At 48.4% G+C, this 23,487-nt stretch overlaps 1 protein-coding gene across 2 annotated transcripts; it reads left to right on the plus strand.

Moving 5' to 3' along the window:
- Positions 1 to 1,220: 1,220 nt before the first annotated feature.
- PNLDC1 (PARN like, ribonuclease domain containing 1) lies at positions 1,221 to 22,679 on the plus strand. Of its 2 annotated transcripts, none has more exons than XM_023218990.1 (19): positions 1,221 to 1,540; positions 1,846 to 2,002; positions 2,281 to 2,354; positions 4,768 to 4,807; positions 5,460 to 5,583; positions 6,036 to 6,124; positions 7,472 to 7,572; positions 10,215 to 10,291; positions 10,489 to 10,632; positions 11,511 to 11,580; positions 13,520 to 13,605; positions 15,414 to 15,469; positions 17,749 to 17,813; positions 18,274 to 18,327; positions 18,785 to 18,827; positions 20,570 to 20,669; positions 20,959 to 21,134; positions 21,267 to 21,365; positions 22,432 to 22,679. In XM_023218990.1, exons 2-19 carry the CDS (start codon positions 1,902 to 1,904, stop codon positions 22,493 to 22,495), a joined length of 1,563 nt encoding a protein of 520 aa, XP_023074758.1. In that variant the 5' UTR covers positions 1,221 to 1,540; positions 1,846 to 1,901; the 3' UTR covers positions 22,496 to 22,679. The 2 variants fall into 2 exon arrangements, with proteins under 2 accessions (XP_023074758.1, XP_023074757.1); XM_023218989.2 differs by having other exon boundaries at positions 1,437 to 1,540; positions 1,945 to 2,002.
- The last annotated feature ends 808 nt before the right edge of the window (positions 22,680 to 23,487 follow it).

Raw genomic sequence — 23,487 nt, forward strand, 5'->3', positions numbered from 1 at the left:
TTTGAGCTTGGGTAGATGGGAATCATGGCAGTTCTCTGAAAGGAGCTGATCAAGGTGTTAATTTTTGGCTATTTGATAAATGTGAGGAAAAAACCTGTATGCAGTTAAGGTGGCTTCTAGAGTATTGTTTTCCAATTTTTTTAATGTATACCCCAATTACACATTTGTTTAGAAGTGAAATATGTTACTTCTGCCAATTTGAGTATTCATTGTGTTATTTTAAATAGAATACAAATCTCTATGAAGTAGGATTGGTTCTGAGAGGCCTTCAGAATCATGGCTTAATACTCCCCTTTTGCTTACTTAATGTCCCGGGGAGGCATTTAAAAGTATAACTGAAGATCGGATGCAGTGCCTCACACCTGTAATCCCAGCACTTTAGGAGGCTGAGGCAGTTGGATCACTTGAGGCCAGGAGTTCGAGACCAGCCTGGCCAATATGGTTACCGTATCTCTACTAAAAACAAAAATGAGTTGGGCATAGTGGTGCATGCCTGTAATCCCAGATGTTCCAGAGGCTTAGGTGGGAGAATCGCTTGAACTCAGGAGGTGCAGGTTGCAGTGAGCCAAGATGGCACCACTGCACTCCAGCCTGGGTGACAGAGGGAGACTGTCTCAAAAGGAAAAAATTAAAAAGTATAATGGTAATGTTTTCTCCCCTAACCTTAAAGATTGATTTGAGCACCTCACTTTGAGGACCACAGTTCCAAAATAAAATAGAAGCCTAGAATTCAAGGGAGGACACTGTAAGGAAGACCATAGACTAGTTGCACTGGAAACAGTAACAAAAGTAAAAATTAAGTTCACATGTAAGTGAAGGTGTAGGTAGGGATTTCTGCCAGGAGTGAGTGCATGAGATAATCCCTGGGGACTAAGGATTCCTTCAATTTAATGGGCAGTTCTTGAGGCTTAGCAAAGTTTGATTGCAGGTGTCAAGACAGCGGTAAGGTGGACAGCAAAATGAGGAAAAAGATGTCCAGGGGCGTGGGAGAGGGAATGGGGACAGACTAATATTGAAAGTGATGGAGAAGTTGGGAAGGGGTGATTTAGAAGACCGTGAGCCGCAGCAATAAATCTGCTTGTTGCAGTTGCGTTCGGGGTTGTTCCTGCTCCGCTTTTCTGCTTTCACCCTTTCTGGGGACTCTGTCTTCCTCTCCTGCCATGCCTCTTAACGTTCTAAGTCCATGTAAATGACATTTTCACGTTAAGGGCTGCAAAGAAATTGCTGAGGAGCCAGGTAAACAGGCTTTGATTGCAATTGCAATCAAATCTCTGTAGCAAATCGTACAATTAAAACACCCGCAAGCAGGTGTGGGCGACGCCAGCCGCAAACTGGGAAGCTATGCACGTGGGGCGGAGGCGCCTGCCTGGTTTCCACACGCGCGCCCTTTAAGACCCGGCTGCGCGACGGCAGCGCGTGGGCAGCACGTGATAGCGCTGGGCGACTCGACAGAGCTGCGCGGCCATGGACGTGGGCGCCGACGAGTTCGAGGAGAGCCTCCCTCTGCTGCAGGAGCTCGTCCAGGAGGCGGACTTCGTGGGTGAGGCGCATGGGATTCGCGGCTGTGCCGGCCAGAGCCCCTTGCCCCGGGCGAGCTTGGGGAGGGGGTGGCGGGACGGTTGCCAGGCCACAGGGGCTCAGAGAGGGCCTCCGTAAGGACAGGGGGCTTTCTTCTCCAGCCCCGGGGCGGTAGGACTTTGAGCAGCGAGTACACCCCGAGCCCCACGTGCCTTTTGGCCAGAGCCCCGTGCGCTCAGGTGCAACCCGGGGCGGGGGTGCCTGGCTGCTCCTGGCCTCGGTTCCTCCATTTTCCCTTCCTGACCTCCCCTGGCTTCTTGAGCACAGAGGTGAGCCCAGGTGCCTTGGCCGCCTGCAGAGCTACAGCGTGAGGAGTGCGGGCGATGTTCCGCACCCGAGGACTGGTATTTTTTTCCTTCCCGTCAGGTCTGGACATAGAGTTTACGGGCCTTCGATCTAACCTGTCTGGACCCCAGCAGATCAGGTAAAACTAAAACTGTGTCCTCTCTGTATAAGATCCTGGCCAGACCGGCATTGTTTCTGGCCAGCAGCCTGTTGGCATTTGTGGGGCAGGACGTTTTGCGTGGCTTGCTCCTACGTGTTGGGGAACCTTGCTTTTGTCCACTAAATGATGGTAGTGTTCCCTAGTTGTTGTAAAAAGGAAAAAATCCTCCCTGTTGAGAGTGGTGATCCTGCCGCGGAGGCCATAGTGCCGGGATGGGATGTCATTGCTCATGGAATGAGATGCCTGTTTGTTCACAGTCTTTTTGATTTGCCATCGGAGTGGTACCTAAAGACCCGTCAGAGTGTTCAGCAATTTACAGTCTGTCAGATTGGTGAGTTTAATATCCAGCTGTTAGAGTTTTTCGAGAAGGTATTTTTATTGTCTTTGTGTTTCCCACTGTAAAATCAGCTCTGAGATTTTTCAAGAATATAGAGTATTGACTTTGCGTTTCCTACTGTAAAAACAGCTCTGAGATTTTTCAAGGATATTGAGTATCGTTTTGTATGCTTGTTTTGTTTTGGGCCATTTTATACATACGGAATCAACACGTCGGAGCAAACAAACTTTAGCAGCATTGTTTCCATGCTTAAATAAGTCAGTGTTAAGGAACAATCACTGTTACTCTTTCAAGTAAAACTGTGTGTGTGCGATTTTTATTTTATTTTGAGACAGGGTCTTGCTCTGTCACCAAGGCTGGAGTGCAGTAGCATGGTCTCAGCTCACTGCAGCCTAGACCTCCTGGGCTCAAGTGATCCTAGTACATCAGCCTCCTGAGTAAACTGAGACTACAGGCTCACCACCATACCCAGCTAATTTTTAAATTTTTTTCAGGTGGATTTTTGCCATGTTGCCCAGGCTGATCTTGACTTCCTGGGCTCAAGCAATCTTTCTGCCTCTGCCTCTCGAAGTGGTGGAATTATAAGCACGAGCAACCGCACATGGCCTGTGATTTTTTTCTTAAGAAAATTTACACCCAAAAATAATTTTTTTAAGGTCATCCCAGCTTCAGAAACTTTTTTTGTCCTTAATGCAGTGGCGCAATCTCAACTCACTGCAACCTCCGCCTCCCGGGTTCACTCCATTCTCCTGCTGAGTAGCTGGGACTACAGGCGCCTGCCACAATGCCCGGCTAATTTTTTGTGTTTTTGGTAGAGACGGGGTTTCACCATGTTAACCAGGATGGTCTCAATCTCCTGACCTCGTGATCCGCCCGCCTCGGCCTCCCAACGTGCTGGGATTACAGGCGTGAGCCACTGCACCTGACCAAGGGTTTGAAGGTCTTTCTGTATTAGCTCATACAGGTCTGTTTGTTGATTTATTTATTTATTTTCTGAGATGGAGTCTCGCTCTGTTGTCCAGGCTGGAGTGCAGTAGCGTGATGTGGGCTCACTGCAACCTCCACCTCCCAGGTTCAGGCAATTCTCCTGCCTCAGCCTCCCGAGCAGCTGGGATTACAGGCATCAGCCACCAGACCCGGCTAATTCTTGTATTTTTAGTAGTGATGGAGTTTCACCATTACTGGCCAGGCTGGTCAAGACAGAGCTGTTAAGAGTTGCATATTGTGGTTTCTTTTACAACTACTCAATCCTGCTTTTGTAATGTGAAATTAGCTGTAGATAATACATGAACAAGTGAGCATGGCTCCATTCCAGTAAAATGTTACTATATTTACGGAAACAGACCCTGGGCCAGATTTTACTTTTCTGGATTTGTCTGTGCCCTCCCCCGGCACCATGCTCTGGATATCCTCCAGTCTCAGTTTCTCAAGTAGCTGGGAGTGCTGCCATGCCCAACCCCTGCTTTTACTATGAATGATGCTGAATGTGTGTGTGTTTTCCTCTCTATCCTGATTCTTTACTACTTTCCTGTTATGGTTTTTTGTTGTTGTTATTCATTTGTTTTTAATTGTAAGACCTCTTTGAGAAGTATGGGAAACAGTTGTGGTTATGTTTCCAATGTTGTACCCAAATTTCAGGTCCTTTTTTGGAGGGTGGTGGGAGAAGACAGAGTCTTGCTCTGTTGCCCAGGCTGGAGTGCAATAGCTCAATCTGGGCTCACTGCAATACCCCCACCTCCCAGGCCCAAGCGATTCTCCTGCCTCAGCTTCCTGAGTAGCTGGGATTACAGGCGTGCACCAACACACCTAGCTGGGATTACAGGCGTGCACCAACACACCTAGCTAACTTTTGTGTTTTTAGTAGAGGCAGGGTTTCACCATGTTGGTCAGGCTGGTCTCGAACTCCTGACCTCAAGGGATCCACCTGCCTAGTCTCCCAAAGTGTCGGGACTACAGGCGTGAACCACCGTGCCCAGCCTGAAGTCTTTTTTTACTTTGCGTATGGTTTTCTTTGAGAGGGGAGGAATAGACATTTTAAATGAGTTAAATATATACATCTTAATGGTTTTTGGAATTTTCTGTGGTTAGTTTTAAAACTATGAGAATGTCACTTTAATATTTACTTCTGTATTTGGAGAACAGGCCACAATTAGATTTTAGCAAATTCAGTGTGAATTACAATTTGACATTTCTCATGTTTCCAGTCTGTCTTTTCTTGTTTGTTTGTCATTAAAGATGTTATCCTGTTGTAGAGGATTCTTTTTTGTTTGTCATTAAAGATGTTAGCCTGTTGTAGAGCCCACATAGTATCTGTGGGCCCAAAGTACTGTTTGAATTGTTTTGTCTTTGTAGTGAAATTCAGGGCGCTTTTCCTTGGCATTCATTCCCTCTACGGTCATTCTTTCAGGATTGTCTGTGTTTTCCGCTATTGAAGGAGAGGCAAACAAGTACGTATCAAGAGCTTCTGCAAAGGATGTTGCTTGCCCATTTACGTTCCACAGCTGCCCCCTTCAAATTCTGCCTCAGGTGCCCCGATCGCTTTTGCCCTGGATGTTCTGTATTCTCTCCTGGGTCTGTTCCTCCGCTCACTCTGCCCTCTGTGCATTCCATGTTGTCTTTGATGTCTCTCTGGAAGCAGTACCTTTCGCGCTAGATTCGCTGTGTACCTTAAGTGCTCCTGTCCCCATTTCTATCGTTTCCAGTGTGCACCTAGATTAATAAAAGCACCTGACACAGTGTTGTATAATGAAAGTGATGTTTGAACTACCTGACACAGTAGGCAGAAAGGATGCCTCAACTATCAGGATGCCTCCTCACCCCCCTTGAGTAGTTGAGGGTGCCAGCCTGCATTCCCTAACCTGGCATCCCTGGGCGACTTGTGGAGGGGCTGTCTGTGGTAGACCCTGGCCCTGAAGGCAGGTTCTCTGCCTTTTTCATTTAGCACCCCCAGTGCCAATCATAGCTCCTGAAACACAGCAGACACTCAGGCACACAGATTCTTCTTACCTAAAAGAAAGCGCCCACTCTGAAGCCTGCCCTGGGAACCAGAGTTTTTTTAGATGGTTGTGACTTTTTTTCTATATGTTTCTTTTATTATAGGTATATAGCCCATTCGTGTAACTTTTTTCTCTTCCCTACAACATTTGGGATTTTGGACTCAGAATTCTCTTTCCAGGCTTCCAGTGTTCAGTTTTTGAATCAGTATGGCTTCAACTATAACAAGGTATGGCACTGGAGGAGGGGAACGGGAATGTCTTTTGTTTGTGTGTTTTTGAGATAGAGTCTTGCTCTGTTGTCCAGGCTGGAGTGCAGTGGTGCAATCTTTGCCTCCCAGGTTCAAGTGATTTTCCTGCTTCAGCCTCCTGAGTAGCTGGGATTACAGGCATCCGCCACCACGCCCAGCTAATTCTTTCTGTATTTTTAGTAGAGACGGGGTTTCCCCATGTTGGTCAGGCTGGTCTTGAACTCCTAACCTCAAGCAATCTACCTGCCTCGGCCTCCCAAAGTGCCGGGGTTATAGGCATGAGCCACTGCACCCGGCTTGGGAATGTCTTAAAAGTGATCTAGACTAACTGGTCTATACAACTCATTTCCTTTCCCCTTTCTATCTGTCCTCGTGAGATCAGGCACAGAGGATCCCTCTGACTTGTCTCCCTATTCTGTTTCTGTCTTAAGTTTCTCAAAAACGGAATCCCATATATGAATGAAGAACAGGAGAAGAAAATTCGACACGATATCCTGACTGGGAACTGGAGAGTTCGCAGGTATGGCCTGTTTCTCCAGGTGCCTTTTGGTTTCCTTGTTGCTGTTGTCTGCCTTTCCCGTGGGTGGGCATGCTGTTTCCAGGAATGTGGCGACCTCCAGCCATACCTGGCGGGGATGGCTTCCGTCGCCAGTGCGACTGGTGCTGTTCTCCGTGGGGCTGAGCTGAGAACGGCTTTCACCTGTCTCCATCATGTGCCACTCCCTCATGAACCTCTTACTGCGTCGGGTGTGAGTTTCCGTGTTGAAAAAGAAACTGACTCCTCATTTGGAACTCAAAGAAACAAGAATTCCATTCCAGTGCTAGAGGGGAAGAAATGGCTCTGTTGGACTTGCTGTGAGATGTTCTGTTGATCCCCCATGTGATCTTCTGAGGGATTTTTCAAGGATATCTCACGGGCAACCTTGACTGTACCAGTCGTACTGGGCACTGACTTCAGATGTGCACCTTAGTTAGGCTGTGTCTGCTCTGCCGTGCCTGACCCTGCTGCCCTAGGCCAGAGGCCGGGAACTCTGCCTTTTGACTTTGGCTATCTGTGCCGGCGCAGTCTCCGAAACCTCGTATTCCTGCAGAGCTGGGGTCAGGAGTGACCACAAGGAGAGCAACAGCATTGTGGGTAGACGGGCCAGGGGCCTTGGGGCTGGCACCCTCACCTGGAGCCAAGTGCTGTCAGCTAGGTGTGGGTTTGAACAAGGCATGGAAGCTCTTTGCCTTTATCAGGAAAGGGGAAATTAAATGAACAACTGAAATGAGATGAGTGATGATCTCTTCCAGATAATTCTGTTATGTTGGAGGAATTTTTGTCTCTTTGTATTTTTCCTGTTGGTTTTCATATAAAAATGTAGCTTTTTGTAAGGGAAAAACAAGTTGAATTTTTAACCTTTTTTCATTGTCAAGAGTTAGAGAAAGCCCTTTCCTTATCTCAAAATGACATTAGGTTTGTGTGTCTGACGCAAGAGACAATGTGTTTACCAAAGTCCTTGTCTTTTCCTGATTGTCCCAGATAGGGACTTTATCACCCCTGAAAGCTGAATAAAGAAGACGGTCCTGATAGCGATGCTTGGTATTTGCTGGATCCCAATAGCTTTTCCTCCACACATCCTAGTGAAGCGGGAGGGGATTGAATATATGCCTGGATCCTATGGAAGGGTGTGGGCTATTCTTCCAATTGTTTGGCTTCCTATTGCATAAGAGCCTCAGAGAAGAAATCGTCTTCTTTTGGTTCATTTTCTTTGTAGATTGCAACATGAAAACCAGAGGGCTCAGAAACTGCTCTCATGCTGACATAGTCCTGCGGTTCTGATGTGTTTTTCTCTGACGTTTTCGCTTTTCATGCGCCCATTTTCAGCTCTCCGGATAAAGACCAAATCAAGGCGGTGATTGACAAAGTGACACGGTGGCTGGACCTGGCCAAGGAAGGTGACTGGATGACTCTTCCTGGGATCGCTGGTAGGCAGGGGCTGTTCCTCCCAGCGCAGGAGCATTGGGACAGGTCACTGTCACCTGTCAGGAGGTGGGGGAAACACACCCTTTCTTGGGATCCTGGTCCCGAATGCCTCATGACTGAGCCTGATGCCAGCCAGCATTTGTTCAGGAGATACATAGTCTTTGTGGTTAAAGTTCTGACCTGCATTCACATGTTGAAGGCTTTCAACATACTTTGGGTTTCAAGACTGAGAAGGTCAAGTTCCATTCCTGAGCCATCCCTTTTATCTCAGTCCTGTATACCCTGTATTATTTTGACTTTTGTTAATCTCTAAACTTTTCCCCCACCATGTGGTGTGGAGCCACAGTGAACGTGCCGTAGCTTAGCAGCTTTCAGAGGCTGGTCTGTGGATCCTAGAGTCTAGAGTCTCTGGGACCTTTTCCAGTGGGTCTATGAGGTCAGAACAGTTTTCCAAGTATCCCTCAGCTGCACTTGCTATTGTCATTGTGCCATTTTGGTGCCCAAGCAATGTCGGACAAAGCTGTTGGCACCTCAGCAAAAATTAAGGCAGGAGCATCATACCGTGTTCTTCGTTACCACTTACTCTCAGTTAAAAACGGAAAGGCCAATCTTACTAACAGCCTCTTTAGTGAAAAACTAATATTCTTGGTATTAAATCTCAATCTTTTGATTACTCATCTTTTAAATATTATATGTCAATATAAGTACGTAAAAAATAAGTATGCATAAAACATTGCTTGGCTGTGTGCCAAAATACAGTGATTGTGTCAAGGAAAAGTGCTTGTGCATGCAGTCTTTTGAGTTGAGAGCTGAATTAGCTGCTTTTTTTTTTTTTTTTTTTTTTGATATAGTTTTGTTCTTGTTGCCCAGGCTGGAGTGCAATGGCACCATCTTGGCTCACTGCAACCTCCGCCTTCCAGGTTCAAGTGATTCTCCTGCCTCAGCCTCCTGAGTCACTGGGATTACAGGTGCCCGCCACCATGCCCGGCTAATTTTTGCATTTTTAGTAGAGACGGGGTTTAACCATGGTGGCCAGGTTGGTCTCGAACTCTTGACCTCAGATGATCCTCCCAAAGTGCTGGGATAACAGGCATGAGCCACCGCACCTGGCCCCATGAAATATCATTTTTACTGGAAAGAACTGATTGGTTGCTTAGACTTGAAGGTTTCACAGTCATTTTCTCAATGAAAAAACCTTGTTGGCTGGGCACAGTGGCTCATGCTTATAATCCCAGCATTTTGGGAGGCCGAGGCAGTGAGCTGAGATGACGCCACTGCACTCCAGCCTGAGCAACACAACGAGACTCTGTTTCAAAGAAAAAAAAAAAAAGCCTGTCACTTCAAGGAAGATAACTCGCAGTATTTCCTAGTGATAAAATTACAGCTTTCAATCAAAAACTGGAATTTTGAAGAAGTTTCATGTGCCGCCATAAGCTTGACAGCTTCCCAGTGCCACAACCTTTCTGATGAGATCGGTGATCATATTTTCCAGCGTCTTCTGTTGGTGTTGTGTAATAATATGTGCAAACATTCCAGAGACCTACATAACCCTGCGACCAGTATTTTCCAAACTACTAGCACATGATGTTACTATTGTGCACTATCTTTTCTCATGGATAAGAGATCTATTCTAGGTATGAGATAGGCCAGTGGATTGTAATGTAGCAGTACAAGAAAACTCATTAATGATGGTTTCAGATTCCTCATTGCAATTAATCTTTAAGAAACTTCCACTTGTTGAATTTGGTACAGTTTTAAAGAATATCCAGAGTCATTTGATAAGGCTGGTAATTCTGTTCCCTTTTCCGCCTACATATCTGCTTGAGGCTGGATTTTCTTTTTCTTTCTTTTTCTTTTCTTCTCTTTTTTTTTTTTTTTTTTTGAGACGGAGTCTCACTCTTGTTGCCCAAGCTGGAGTGCAGTGGCACCATCTCAGCTCCCTGCAACCTCCGCCTCCCAGGTTCAAGGGATTCTCCTGCCTCAGCCTCCTGAGTGCTGGGATTACAGGCACCCACCACCATGCCTGGCTAATTTTTGTATTTTTAGTAGAGTCAAGGTTTCACCATGTTGGCCATGTTGGTCTCGAACTCCTGCCTCAGGTGATCTGTCCTCCTTAGCCTCTAAAAGTGCTGGGATTACAGGCATGAGCCACCGTGCCCAGCCTTGAGGCTGGATTTTCTTCTGTTTCAACGATCACATTCCAGCCAAATGTTAGAGATTTGCAAAAATGTAAAACAGTGTCACTTTTCTCTCTAAAGTTTTTGTTTTAGAAAATAATTCTTTTTTATAAGTGTTACTTTTGTTCCTGTATAATGGGTTTTTGTTATTTAAAAAACATTTTTTAAATGTAAGAGTTTTAATTTCTAACATGCTTAATATCAATAGCTGTGACTCACATAAACACAGGCTCTATGGCATCCCCTACTTAAGAGTGGCCCTGAGATAAAAAACTCTTAGAGTGCTGCCCCAGATCCCATCAAGACAGGCCAGGCCCTGCCACATGGCTCGTGGGCTTAGACACCCTTCAAGCTGCCTTTCCACTTGACCTCTCCATCTCTCAGCTTCTGCTCCTCCTAGGCTTCTCTTGTGGGGAACATGCCACAAGGTCCCAGGTACCATGTGCCCCTGTGTTTCCCTGCTGCAGGCTTCCAGGCCTTTGAGGTCCAACTGGTGCTGAGGCAGGCCCTCCCCGACATCTGGACGGTGCTGAAAGATGAGGGGGTGAGTTTTCACTTGAGACCAGGGCATCAGTGGCTCCATCGTTTCTCTCTCATTTGGCCAAATCTGGCCTCTGAAAAGCTTTTCTCTCGCACGCTGCTAGTTTTTCCCCCTTTCCTTTTGTTTTGAGATGCAGAACCGTTTCTTTAGGCCTCATTTCCAGTAACCCAGGATTCAGGGCATTTGTCCCTGCTTTTCAGGTGGTAGTGAAGAAAGTGAGCAAACAACATCGTTGGTATCTTCAGAACACCTCTTGTGACCGAGAGAGCTGTTGGAAGGAAAATATTCTTCTCTCTGCAAGGGGTTTTTCTGTCTTTTTCCAAATGCTGGTGAAAGCCCAGAAGGTAGGAAAACACGTCTCTCTTCTTGGCCTGAAGGCAGTCTTCTGTATTTCTGGTCATAGATACTGAAAGCTCCAACAACAAGATAAAATTCCTTAAGATAAGTGATTCCTTCTCATTAATTTTTTTCATGTTTTACTTTCAGACAGGGTCTCACCTGTCACCCAGGCAGGAAGGAGTGCAGTGGCATGAACACGGTTCACTGCAGCCTTGACCTCCCAGGCTTAAGTAAGACTCACACCTCAGCTTCCCGAGTAGCTGGGACTACAGGCGCATGCCACTATACCTGGCTAATTTTTGCTTTTTTGTTTTGTTTTGTTTTGTTTTTTTGTAGAGACGGAATCTTGCAGTGTTGCCCAGGGTGGTCTCGAACTCCTGGGATCAAGTAAATCTGCCTGCCTTGGCCTCCCAAAATGGTGGGATTACAGGCGTGAGCCACTGCACCTGGCCTTCCTTCTCATTTATAACTAGCTTCGTGGATCTAACCTTTCTTTCACCAAATCATGATAGGTTAATTTGGGGCAAGAGTATCCATAAGAAACAGTACTACTTCTTGGCTCCTTTCCGTAACTCAGGAATTTCAGTACTAACTGATCTAAAACTACTTAGGAAACTGCACGCTCCTGCTTCACAGTATAGATTTCCAGCGCAGACCCTGCCTTACGTGCCTCCTACTTGCAAATTGTTTTCTTTTTTCTTTTTGTTGGCATTTAAGCGGATGAACTACCTTTCATGGAGGCAAAGGAAGGTTAGGATGGAACTGTCAAGTGATCAGAATTGCAGTGGGTTCTAATGCTACACCTTTTGCAAGAAACTGTTAGTCTGTAGTGTCTGTATTATATTTTTTATTTTCTCTCACTTGTTGATTTACTCCCAAGTAGCCCTTAGTGGGACATAATATGATGATGGACCTGCTGCACCTCCATGAGAAGTTCTTCAGACCCCTCCCAGGTAGGGGCAAACCTGTCATTTCTCTTCCTTCATGCTAGTTTGCCATCTGGCAGAGGGACTGGTCCAGAATCGTACTCCTGAGGCAGCCCCTAAAATGCACATTCCTCCCCAGTGTCTGCAGGTTTCTGGTGAGTTCGGGCAGAGGCCTATACTCTGATCTGTTACTGTCTCCACAGAGTGGAAAACCAGGAGACTTTGTCAAGGGGAAAAAAAATTAAATTTGAATTGATACCTCTCTCCCCATTAGTAAAGCTGTTCAGAGTTACTGTATAAAACTTGACAAAATCAGAAATGCGTGAAGTCAGAAGTCACCTTTAATCAGCTAGTATCCTGAATTTTTTTACATATTTGATTACACTGTATGTAAATATGTAAATGTATGTAAAAATGTAAATATGTATGTAAAGATTTTTGTTTGACTTTTTTTCACTTACCCAAAGCATTATTTTATGTTGTTAAAAGCCTAATAGGCCGGGCGCAGTGGCTCAAGCCTGTAATCTCAGCACTTTGGGAGGCTGAGACGGGCGGATCAGGAGGTCAGAAGATCGAGACCATCCTGGCTAACCCGGTGAAACCCCGTCTCTACTAAGAAATACAAAAAACTAGCGGGGCGAGGTGGCGGGCTCCTGTAGTCCCAGCTACTCAGGAGGCTGAGGCAGGAGAATGGCATGAACCCAGGAGGTGGAGCTTGCAGTGAGCTGAGATCTGGCCACTGCACTCCAGCCTGGGGGACAGAGCGAGACTCCGTCTCAAAAAAAAAAAAACCCTAATAAATGCTGCTTCAGTGTCATGTGACACTGTCTTCTGGCTGTCCCCTGCTCTTCCATGGTTGATTCCATTATTGGACATGCAGTGGTGCAGCCTAGTGGGTAAAAGTGGGGACTCGAGCCTTGGTGATCTCCGTCCCACACTCACAACGTGTATGGTCACCAGCGAGTTGACATTACCTTAATTGTAAGATTGGGATAATAGTGCCAATATCAGAGTTCTTGTGAGATTAAATGAATTAATATATAAAGAACACTAATCTAGATTAAAAGTTTTAGGAGACATTTCCCCAAGAAACAATAAAACACCTGAGTTTAGGCATACTGAGAGAGTTGGAGGAGAATTAGCAGTGAAATTAATAATATGCATTCACTAAAAAACTAAGTATGACAAAATAATCGCTAGGAGAACAAAAGCTGTACAAGAAAGGAGAAGTCACTGTAGCCACCACAGAGCCTTTTGTGAATGACGTGCGTGGGGGCGACAGGGATGGGCACGTGGTTGGAAGTGGAATGAGGGGTCATTACCCTGTCAGCTGGTGGGAGGTCAGGAGTGAGGTGTCTCACACTGCACCACGCATGTGCTAGAGAGATGGGAATAAATACCAAAAAAAGGAACGGCAAGTGGTTGCCTTTGGGGAGTAGGAAATGGGAGAGTAGCGGGAAGAGATCACAGGGTTTTGTTTTTGTTTTAGTGTGTGTTTTGCAATAAACCTCTTTAGATGCAGCTATAATTTTACCAACTGAGTTCTTACATAAATTTTCTTTTATCAGGACACTTTGCTAGTTATAATTTTTAGTTGATTTTTTTTTCCTTGGATTTTTCTCTGAGCAGTTATTTACAAAGGATTTCATGTCTGCCTTTCTGATAATACTTCTATTTTTAAGTCTTATCCCATTGGCTAGAACTTCGCAAACTACATTAAGGTTGGCAGTAGAACGCAACCTGAATTTAAAAGAAAACCATTCGGCCTCTACTATTGAAAGTGGTGATGGCAGGTTGATCTGAGTTTAGAAATCCTTAGTGGCTAGGATTCATGGTGTTTTCAATTCCTGTTTTGTTTCAGTTTGCTTTATTAATCAGTGCCGGTGGCAAGCTAGGTTCAAGATGTGCCTTCTCATTTTTGCCAACAAACAAATTCACTCTTGACTACCTGGGTTTTTCCCCTCAGAAAGCTACGATCAATTTAAGCAGAATATCCACAGCCTATTTCCTGTTCTCATTGATACCAAGAATGTAACAAAGGATATCTGGAAGGTAATGAATAGAATTGCTTTGGGTTAAGGACTGCTTTTTCCATACCAGTAACACTTGGCTTTCTCTTGTGGGTTTTTTTTTTTTCTTGTTTTTGTTTTATTTTGTTCTGTTTTCTGTTTTTGTGTTTGTTTTTGTTTTTGTTTTTTTTTGAGAGGGAGTCTTGCTCTGTCACCCAGGCTGGAGTGCAATGGCACAATCTTGGCTCACTGCAACCTCCGCCTCCCTTGTTCAAGCGATTCTCCTGCCTCAGCCTCCTGAGTAGCTGGTATTACAGGTGCACACCACCATGCCCGGCTAATTTTTTGTATTTTTAGTAAAGACGGGGTTTCAGCGTGTTAGCCAGGATGGTATCAATCTCCTGACCTCATGATCCACCCGCCTTGGCCTCCCACAGTGCTGGGGTTACAGGGGTGAGCCACCGCGCCTGGCCGGCCACTTGTGTTTTTTTAACGTTGTTCCTGGATGCTTTTCTGACTTCAAACCGGTATCAGTTGCCTTTTGTATTTTGGCACCTGTGGGTCATTGTATTAGCTTATATATGACTTTTATTCCCTTCCTCTCATTCCAGTTTCCACATTTTGACGTATTTGTATAGAGGTTTTGTGTTTAGATCAGACAACAGAACAACTTATTTTAGAACTTGATGCATGCCTTGGGAATAGTTGCAACATGTGTACAGAGCACAGGGGGAGGAGGTTCCCTCCTGAAGAATCTTGAGAAAACCTCTTCTTTATTGAGCCCCCCAGTCATGGGTTCTCAGCCCTGACAACATGTTGGAATCACGTGGGAAGCTGAGAACGCTGATAGCTGCACTGGCAGCTTCTCGTCTGGCCTATGAGGCCAGGTGGTATTTCTAAAGCTCCCCGGGTGATTCTGTTGTGGGGTCAAGGCCATGCACCGTGTGTAGAGAAGAGAGACCCAAATGGTTTGAATGCTGCTTAGAAATGAAACTGAGAATAGCCAGGCACAGTGGCTCACACCTGTAATCCCAGCATTTTGGGAGGCTGAGGTGGGTGAGTGGCTCGAGCCCAGGAGTTTGAGACCAGTCTGAGCAATATGGGTGAAACTCCATCTCTACAAAAAGTACAAACATTAGCGGGGCACGTCGGTGCACGCCTGTAGTCCTGGCTACTTGGGAAGCGTAAGTGGGAGGATCGCTTAAAGCCCGGGAGGCGGAGGTTGCAGTGAGCTGAGATTGCACCACTGTCCTCCAGCCTGGGCAACAGGGAGACCCTGTTTCAAGGGGAAAAAAACCAACAACTGAGGAACAGAGAAGGGGGCATCAGATCAATGTTGTGAAGCCTTAGGGTGATCCCTTAGAGCCAGGAAGGGAGCCACACGGATGGGAGTGGGGTATGTGGTCTGTCTCTGCCCAGAGGCTGTTATTATTTGTACTTGGCATATTTCCAGCTACTATGAACTTTTCGGGTTTAGTAACTAGGCATTGCCCCGAGGCCCTCGAGGCCTTAGAATGACTGTATTCTACACGTATGTCCCTGGCCTTTGTCCTAGTGCCTCGCTTTCCTTTGTTTATAGATAATCTCTTGAACACATCTTCTAAGGGACATGGTGTGTGTAGAGTTTTTTTCTAGCCTGGGTTTTTGGGAGCCCTTCTAGGAAACCCAGGGATACTGGGGTACCCTGACCTCTTAACTAAGGAATAAGGATAGTTGCACTATTTGAAGAGAAAGAGGAGGTTGTAGGAGCGAGCATTTTCCAGGCTGTTTTAACAACCATTTGGTCCTGCCTGAAATAGAGAATAACAAAAGCGCAAATGTTTGCCTCTGGTTTGTTTTCCATCCTTGTAGGAGATGAATTTCCCGAGGGTGTCGAATCTTTCCGAAGTCTATGAAGTCCTGAACAGGTGAGGACGGCCATTCCTGGAGCTGCTGCTGGAGCAGGGTCTGCAGCTGGGGCGGCCTCCCTGTGCCCCACAGGGCTTTGGGCTCTCTAGGCGCGCTCACCCCTCACAGTGATGCCTGCTTGGGACTTGGTCTCCTCCAGCTCCTCCTGCTTCATGGCCCTCTTCCTCTGATGACCCTCTTGCCTCAGTTTCCAAAGAGAGAGAAGCCAGAGACAGGAAATCTCTCAACCCCTGCCTCTCAAACAGTTGTATGCGCCCCTTTTTCATTGTCTCGCCCCTGTCACCAGCAAACGGGGCACCTTCCCTGTGTGAGGCCAGACAGGAGGAGCTGCCACCTACTCGTCACCTTCACCCTTGCTCGGTGGCTCCCCACCCCGACCTGCCCCTTCCTGGGGTGTCTCTACCTCTTTTTGTCTCCCTCTCATTTCCTTCCACATCAGCAGGTGTTCTCCTAACTTAACAACAAAACCTCTTGAACTCTCCGTGCTCTTCTTCCCCACAGCCTGTGGCAGGCAGGGCCTTGTCTCCTGCACTTCTGCTCTCTGCAGGGGCACCCAGAGCCACCAGTCTGTCCCCACTCAGCAGGATGAGGCATGAGAGGCGTTTGGAGCAGGGGTGGCACCCTGTTCTGGATGTGCGTGTGCGATTTTTTTAAACCCATTCCTTGTGGTTCATGTTCTCTACCTGTCTCCTAAGTGTTCTCTCAAGGGCCCCTCCTCAGCCCTCTTGCTGCTCATTCCCAGGCTCCCGTGTGGCCTCGTCCACCCGCTGGGCTTCAACTCCCAGCACCTGTGTGTGGCTGCAGTCCAGACCTCAGCATCTAGGACACTGCGTTTACAGCTGTCTTCTTGATGTTCCCACCCTGCATGACTTACGGGCACCTTCATCCTGACGCTCCTGTCTGTCCCTCAGGCACACTCCAGTGCCTGGAAACTTGGAAGTCTTGGCGGTACCAGGCGTGATACTGGGGGCTGTGTACATGAGAGGGTGAAGGGGAGAGGGAGTTTTGTTGTAAATGCACAGGCTCTGATTCCAGACTTCCTGGGTTTAAATCACAGCTCTGCCACTCACTGGTTTTGTGAGTGACCTTGAGAGAATTACTCAATCTCTCTGTGCCTCAGTTTAACCATCTGTGAGATGAGAAAATCGTGTGTAACTCCAAGGTTGTCATGAGGATTAAATGAGTTCGTAGATGTGAAAGGACTTAGCCCCTTGCATGGAGTCCAGGTCTGTTGAATCTTAGCTACTGCTGGTGACAGCTATCCCTATCCTAACGGACAGCTCAGGCCACACCCACGGCGACGATGCCTGTTTGACAGATGGGGACATTAGGGCTCCGAGAGGCTAAGCGCATGAGGTTCCAGAACATCTTACTGAAAACCAGTGAAGTGAAGGTTTCCTTGTCATACGCCGTCTCCATTCACCCAGATCCCGGAGCCAAGACCTAGAAGGGGTTACAGAGCTGAGTTGCTCACGTCTATTGAGTTTTATGGACTGGACCCTGTAAATCTCTCAAACCTCTCCTTTCTCTGCATTCTCAGGATGATTATCTTTTCGTTCCAACCATGGAACTGTGGTGGTAGCCCGTGAGTGGTGTCCCAGCCTTGTGGCCTGCCCTCTTCATACCCCACACCACCCCTTGAATGATGATCTAGAATGTGAATGTGAATGGGCTGTTTTTTCTGGTCAGAGTCTTTCTGTGGCTTCTGAAGTCCCTGTCGGTGGTAGGGGCTCTTCCCCACCCTCTGGCCCTCCCTTCACACGGAAGCTTCCGCCCCACTTCTCACCTCACAGCCCCTGGGGCCAGACCTCCTTTTCCTCACTGCCTTTGCCTGCTCGAAATGCCGTCTTCCCATTCCTTGAACCCCGTTGGTTCCTGTGGTTTGGGACTCTCCATGAGTGCTGTCCGCTTCCAGAAGCCTGCAGGGTCCTGGCATGGCTGTCATGCCTCAGGCCTTGGCGTTTACAAGAGACAGGCGTAATTGTCTCTGTAGTTGTCACTAGACAGGCCACTGGACAGCTCCGGAGGACAGAGACTCTCGTCTGTCTTGGTGCCTGGGCTCAAGGGAAGCATTTGATAAATGCCCCTCCTGCACCATTCTTCTTTCCCCTTTCCTGTTGCCCAGTTACCAAGACCTTACCTGTCCATGCCTAGATGTGCACCTTAAAGATATGTCCCCAGTACATTTACAAAATTTATATTAACTTAAGGGACTGAGGGGAAAACAAGGGATTACTTGCAGCAAATTGTTTTTTATTCTATTTTTCTCTTCTAATAGTGACTTGAATCCCACCAAGAGCTCTGGACCAGAGATTGTTCACGCAAGCAGGTGTGAGAAATACGGTACGTTCCCATGAGCCACACCCCTTGCACGGTCGGCAGAGTGCTGAGGTGCTCAGCTGAGCTTGTCCTTGACCCTGGTTCCCCCGCCCCACCCACCCCCTCGCCCCCCACCCCCACCCCATCCCCACCCCGGACAGCAATGGAGCGGGAAGTTTGTGTGGGGTTTTCCTTTGCTTACTCCGTGTAACTCCTGCCCCAAATGAGCGAGCCCAGAATGCATCCAAGAGCCCTGAGAGTTGTCCGTTTCCTCCTTAACGTGGTCTTTATAAGGCAACTCTGAGCTTGGGACTTTCTCCACCATGGGGAGGACCAGGGTGAAGTTGGTGTGTGGGCCCACAGAAGGGTATGCAGGACCACAGGGAGGTTGTCTGAGCTGCCGCTGCCGTGGATAGTGAGCTAGGATGGGGCGTGTTTCTAATGACTGCTCAACTCTCTCTCCTCCTGGTGGAAAATGCCTCAGTTAAGACAAAGTGCCCCCACGAAGCTGCGTATGATGCCTTCCTCTGTGGCTCAGGTAAGGATTGTGGTTCCTTTAAAAGGAAACTGGCTTTCTTTTTTTTGTTGTTGAGACGGTCTCACTTTGTCGCCCAGGCTAGAGTTCTGTGGTGAGGATCTCGGCTCACGGCAGCCTCTACCTCCTGGACTCAAGTGATCCTCCCCAGTAGCTGGGACTACAGGTGCTGCCACCACGCCTGGCTAATTTTTGTATTTTTTGTAGAGATGGTTTCAGCATGCTGCCCAGGCTGGTCTCAGACTCCTGGGTTCAAGCAATCTGCCTGTCTCGACCTCCCAGTGTCCTGGGATTACAGGCATGAGCCACCACACCCAGCTGGAAACTTACTTTTTGTTGGCAGTATGCCCCTGCTGTCCCTAGATTCTGCATTTATGTCAGATTGGCTTACACATAATGAGAGAAAGCATGAGCATGCACATTTTGATAAGCTCTATTGCATTTCTTTTTTCCATCCTAGTTCTTTTGAAAGTGGCACACTTGCTTCTACAGAAGATACACGGGTAAGTGTTCTTTCTTTTCATCCTGCTATTCAGTCAGTGGTCAGGATTTATTGAGCCTTTGCTGGAAGCCAGCACCTCCCCAGTCCCAGGGTCCTACCAAAGAATGGAGAATGTGAAGTGTCACTGGTATAGAAATCTTGTCCCTGACTGGGCAGCAGCCCACAAATGGCCCTGTGCCACAGGAGTAGCCCTTCCTACCACCCCTGCACCTGCCGGTATGAGTCGTGGCCCCTCATCCCCACAGGTGTCAGGAGGCCAAGGCAGTGGGGTTAGGCTTAGGTTCTGACACCTGTCTCAGTCCTTTCCAGCCTGGTGTGTGTGCTTGATCTGTTTCTCACTTGTTTTCTTATAGCCACGTAAGCAACAATGAGGTATGAGGAGAAAGTGTTCAGGTCAATGAATGATATATCCATTGTTGGGGGGCACATAGGCTGGGGAGAGATGAGTGGAACCCCACATTGGAATCTTCAGTGCATTTCCCCATGACAATACCATCCTTGATGCCTGCAGCCTTGGGCACATAGGCACCAGAAACACATTTGCAGTGTACACACTACAGCACCGTCCTTGGCATGCACGTTTGTTAAGTAGGACTTAGCCGGCCAGGTGAAGGAGCCAGTCAGAATTCTAATGTGTGCTTTGGGATTGATGTAGAAACGTCTTTTTGGATTATAATCTATTAACTTGGGTCCTGCCTATATTTGTCCATTTTGGCAGTGGATGTTTTTTTTTTTTTTTTTTTTTTTTTTTTTTTTTTTGAGACGGAGTCTTGCTCTGTCGCCCAGGCTGGAGTGCAGTGGCTGGATCTCAGCTCACTGCAACCTCCGCCTCCTGGATTCACGCCATTCTCCTGCCTCAGCCTCCCGAGTAGCTGGGACCACAGGCGCCGGCCACCTCGCCCGGCTAATTTTTTGTATTTTTAGTAGAGACGGGGTTTCACCATGTTAGCCAGGATGGTCTCGATCTCCTGACCTCGTGATCCGCCCGTCTCGGCCTCCCAAAGTGCTGGGATTACAGGCTTGAGCCACCGCGCCCGGCCGGCAGTGGATGTTATAAATACAAACGTTCCGTGACACATGGATGGGAAGCTTATTTCTTAAATAAGAAATGCACCAGCCTCACCCTCTTTCTTGTGGTTTGGCTGTTTATGGGCCCCCGGTGAGTACGTGTGTGCTGGACAGGGAAGGAGCTGGCAGTAGTGGAGCACCTCAGTGCCCCGGGTCACACATCTTCTATTTCTTTTAATCCCCATGGCCTAAAAGCCCTCCCTGCCTGTCTGCGTGGCCCGTGGTTTTGCTGGGGCCTGTGCTCGGGGGTGTGTGCTGCCTGGACAGAGGGGGCGCTGGCAGTGGGAGGAGGCTGTGGGATGAGGGATGCCCTTTTGGAATCAAGGTAGATGTCATGCCAAGTGGGGACAGCATGGGGCTTTCTCTCAATCGTGGTCTCGCGCTGATTCTCTGAGCCTGTTGCTGTTTGTCAGCAGTGGGACCCTCACCAAGCCATCACCAGCAGATGGTGACCGTCCGGAAGCTCTGCGTCTGTGTGGGCCACTGCGAATGCTTGAAGATCGGCCAGCTGGGGAAGCACGCACCCAGAGCCCCAAGGCTTGTGAGGGCGGGATGGGGAGAGGGCCGTCCGAGGCAGTGTCCTTCTCCTGTTCTGTCACCGGATTCTTGGCTGTGACCAAGGAAATGGATGAACTTCCGTGTGCCTAACAGCTTTGGGGTTTTCTGTCCTTGCAGCATCGACCCCGTGCCCGAGTCGTCCTTTCCTCAGTACCTCGACGTGCTGGCTCCTTACGTGAACCAAGTGAACCTCATCCGCGCAGGGGTCCCGAAGATCGTGAGTTGATCTCATTTCGCCCCCTTGCCCTGTTCAGAGTTCAGAGCCTTCGCTGGGAAGCGGCCAGTGCTCTCTGGGACTCGTGAGAGGGATTTCAGTGGTTGAAGAAATAAGAGCTGGCTTTTCCTTTCCCCTCATGTTTCTCCACCAAATCCAATATGGACTCATCCTTCCTTCTCTTCCCCTCCCCACCCCAAGCAGAGCCTTTCCTAGTTTCTCGTGATCTTCAGACTGGATAAGAAGTCAGGAAGCACTGTGAAAAATCTCTTGTGTTCTGCATGTTTTCTAGAATTTTTCTGGTCCAGATTATCCCAGTATCCGACCTCCCATCCTCATCCTCAGCATCAAAAGGTGGCCCGGGATCAGCGAGCAGCAAGTCTACCATAAGTTTCAGAATCTCTGCAAGTTTGATGTCAGGCGACTCACAAGAAGCCAGTTCTTACTCCTGACCAACAAGTTTAAGGAGTAGGTGCCTCTGAGTCCGCGTCCCCCACCCCTCCTGCATTCATCCCTGTATCTCTCTGACTCCACCTGCCTGATCACAGCAGGCGGCGCGATCCTGTTGCCTGGCTGACCACAGCAAACTTGTTTTGGCAGCGCGCGGAACGTCCTGAAGGAGTACCGGGGCCACCCGACCCTGTGCATCTCCCTGTACCGCTACTGGAGGCACTCCCCAGACGTCAACTGCGTGCTCCAGTAAGTGCTGGGCTGAGGCCGCCTGCCTGTCCCGGGGTCCCAGCATCCCAGCATCCCAGCGTGGTCTGACTCGAGCACAGCTCGCTCACTGGTGTGTGTTGCTGAGGGGGTTGTTGACAAGTGTGGTGCCCTAACGTCATTCAGTGATACTCACCACTTGTCTGTGGGGCACCTGGTGTGCTGGGCACCGTCATAGTTCTGGGGCCTCGTCGGTGAAGCAGAAAATCCCTGCTCTCATGGAGTTTACGTGCTGGGGGAGATAAACAAGATAAACAAGTGTACCCTATAACGTATTGGGTGACAGGTGTTTATTAGAAATGAGAGAAGGGTCAGGGGTGGGTGGCAGGCTGCGGTTCAGAGGAGCTGATGGGAGTCCTCATTAGAGACTTGGAGTGAGCCAGACAGAGGGGACAGCAGGCCGGGGCCTTCCAGTCAGGAGGCGCCAGGAGAGTCACAGGGAGAGGCTGCTGTGAGCAGAACAGTAAGGAGGGGACACGGGAGAAGGAACCGGGGCCCCCCAGGTGGGGGCCACCCAGGGAGGACTGGGCTTCTCTCAGGAGAGAGGGAATCACGGAAGTTACGGCAAGAAGGTCGATGACCCGACTCAGGTTGTCTTGCATGCGGGGTAGACCGTAGAGGCAACGCCGTGAGAGCAGTCAGGAAGGAGATGTTTCAGCTGGGGGGCAGCGGGGTGGAGTCAGCGACAGACCAGAGAAGGATCAAGTGGGAATCCAGGGTTCGGGTCCTGAACTGGAAAGGCAGAGTTGCTGTCAGTCGAACTTGGTGAGGTTCTGGCTTGTGGGTTAGGGGCCACATCCGTTAGAAAACAGCATTGCTGAAGAAGCACACTGAGCTCCGCTGCAAAGCCTTTTTCTTTCAACCTGCGGTTTGCATCCCGGAGCCAGCCTAACCTTCAGAGGCAGAAGTTCAGCGTTGGCACCGGGAGAGTGACGAAGAGAAAGAACATCTGAGTGCACAGGGCTGGGAAGGAAGAGGGGCGAGCCTGCGTCGGTGCCTCTTGGCCTGCTGGGTGCCCCGGCCACTGATACGTGTCATTGTCTTGCAGAGTCTGTGGCATAGTGACTGCCTGGGCCCTTCTCGCGTTCATCTTCGGAAGATCTGGTCCCTGAGCGCAGCGAGGCCTCCTGCAGCCACCCTCAGGTCCCCATGCTCTCTGGAAGGTGTGCTGGGTGTGTTTGTGTAAATCAGATTCTGTTTGCAGATGGATCTGTTTGGTCGTTTCTAGAAATTCTGTTATGTCCTGAACACGAAATTCTGTCAGCACTCTCAATGATAAATCAGTCGTTGGGTATCATACCTGTATGTGTGGCCAGAACTTTTCTTTCTCACGGGCAGAGCAGTCAGCACCTTGGGATTTAAGCTCATGTCTCACAAGCAGGTCATTGTGCTAGGAGCTGGACACCAGATGAAGAAAAGGCAACGTTATTTCTGGGAGAAAAACTAATAGCTTATTACTGACTGTTGTTGACTTAGTTTGGAGAAATGGCCTTCCGAAGTTTAGTAAAGGAAGGAGGTAAAGCTCGGAAGAGGGAAAGTCATGTGCAGTGGGGACGTTTTTGATAAGCGTTATAAACTGTAAAACGTTCACATGCATTTAGAAACAGTGACCCGCAGGCAGCCCCAGCGTGCGCCTTCGATGCCAGCACCGTCGGACGCTGTGTCTCCTCCGCAGCGGTCTGCACTACACTCAGCTTTCTCGGTAACCTTTCTCTGTGGGATCTACACTCGGCTGGGCTCTGCTCAACCTGGAGCTGCACTTTGGAGGGCTCTGCAAAGCTGATTTGAGTTCAGCCTGGGAGACATTTTTCCTCTAGAAAAACAAGCATTAGTGGTAGTAGCTGTCCACAGGAGGGTGTGGGAACTGCTTTTCCAGAGGTCACACCCCTTTCCTGAGGGGTGAGGGGCCCAGTGGCCCCACAGGATCCTCTGCAGCTCATGATCCAACCAGCCATGCCACACTCCAAACAGCAGCTGTTTCCTCACCTGCTCAAACCGCATCGTGGGGGCAGTGTCAGGGTGTTGGTGTTTTTGTTTTTTGTTTGTTTTTTCACTGAATGTGACTTGTTTTGAGACAGGGTCTCTGTCACCCAGATTTCAGTGC

Source organism: Piliocolobus tephrosceles, chromosome 5 (assembly GCF_002776525.5).
Source record: "Piliocolobus tephrosceles isolate RC106 chromosome 5, ASM277652v3, whole genome shotgun sequence".
In the NCBI taxonomy this organism is placed as follows: domain Eukaryota; kingdom Metazoa; phylum Chordata; class Mammalia; order Primates; family Cercopithecidae; genus Piliocolobus; species Piliocolobus tephrosceles.

Coding starts and splice junctions, on each gene's coding strand:
- PNLDC1 (XM_023218989.2), top strand. CDS start 1,465: ATGGACGTGGGCGCCGACGAGTTCGAGGAGAGCCTCCCTCTGCTGCAG. Junction 5,584..6,035: donor ATGGCTTCAACTATAACAAG/GTATGGCACTGG, acceptor TTCTGTCTTAAG/TTTCTCAAAAACGGAATCCC. Junction 13,606..15,413: donor TAACAAAGGATATCTGGAAG/GTAATGAATAGA, acceptor CCATCCTTGTAG/GAGATGAATTTCCCGAGGGT.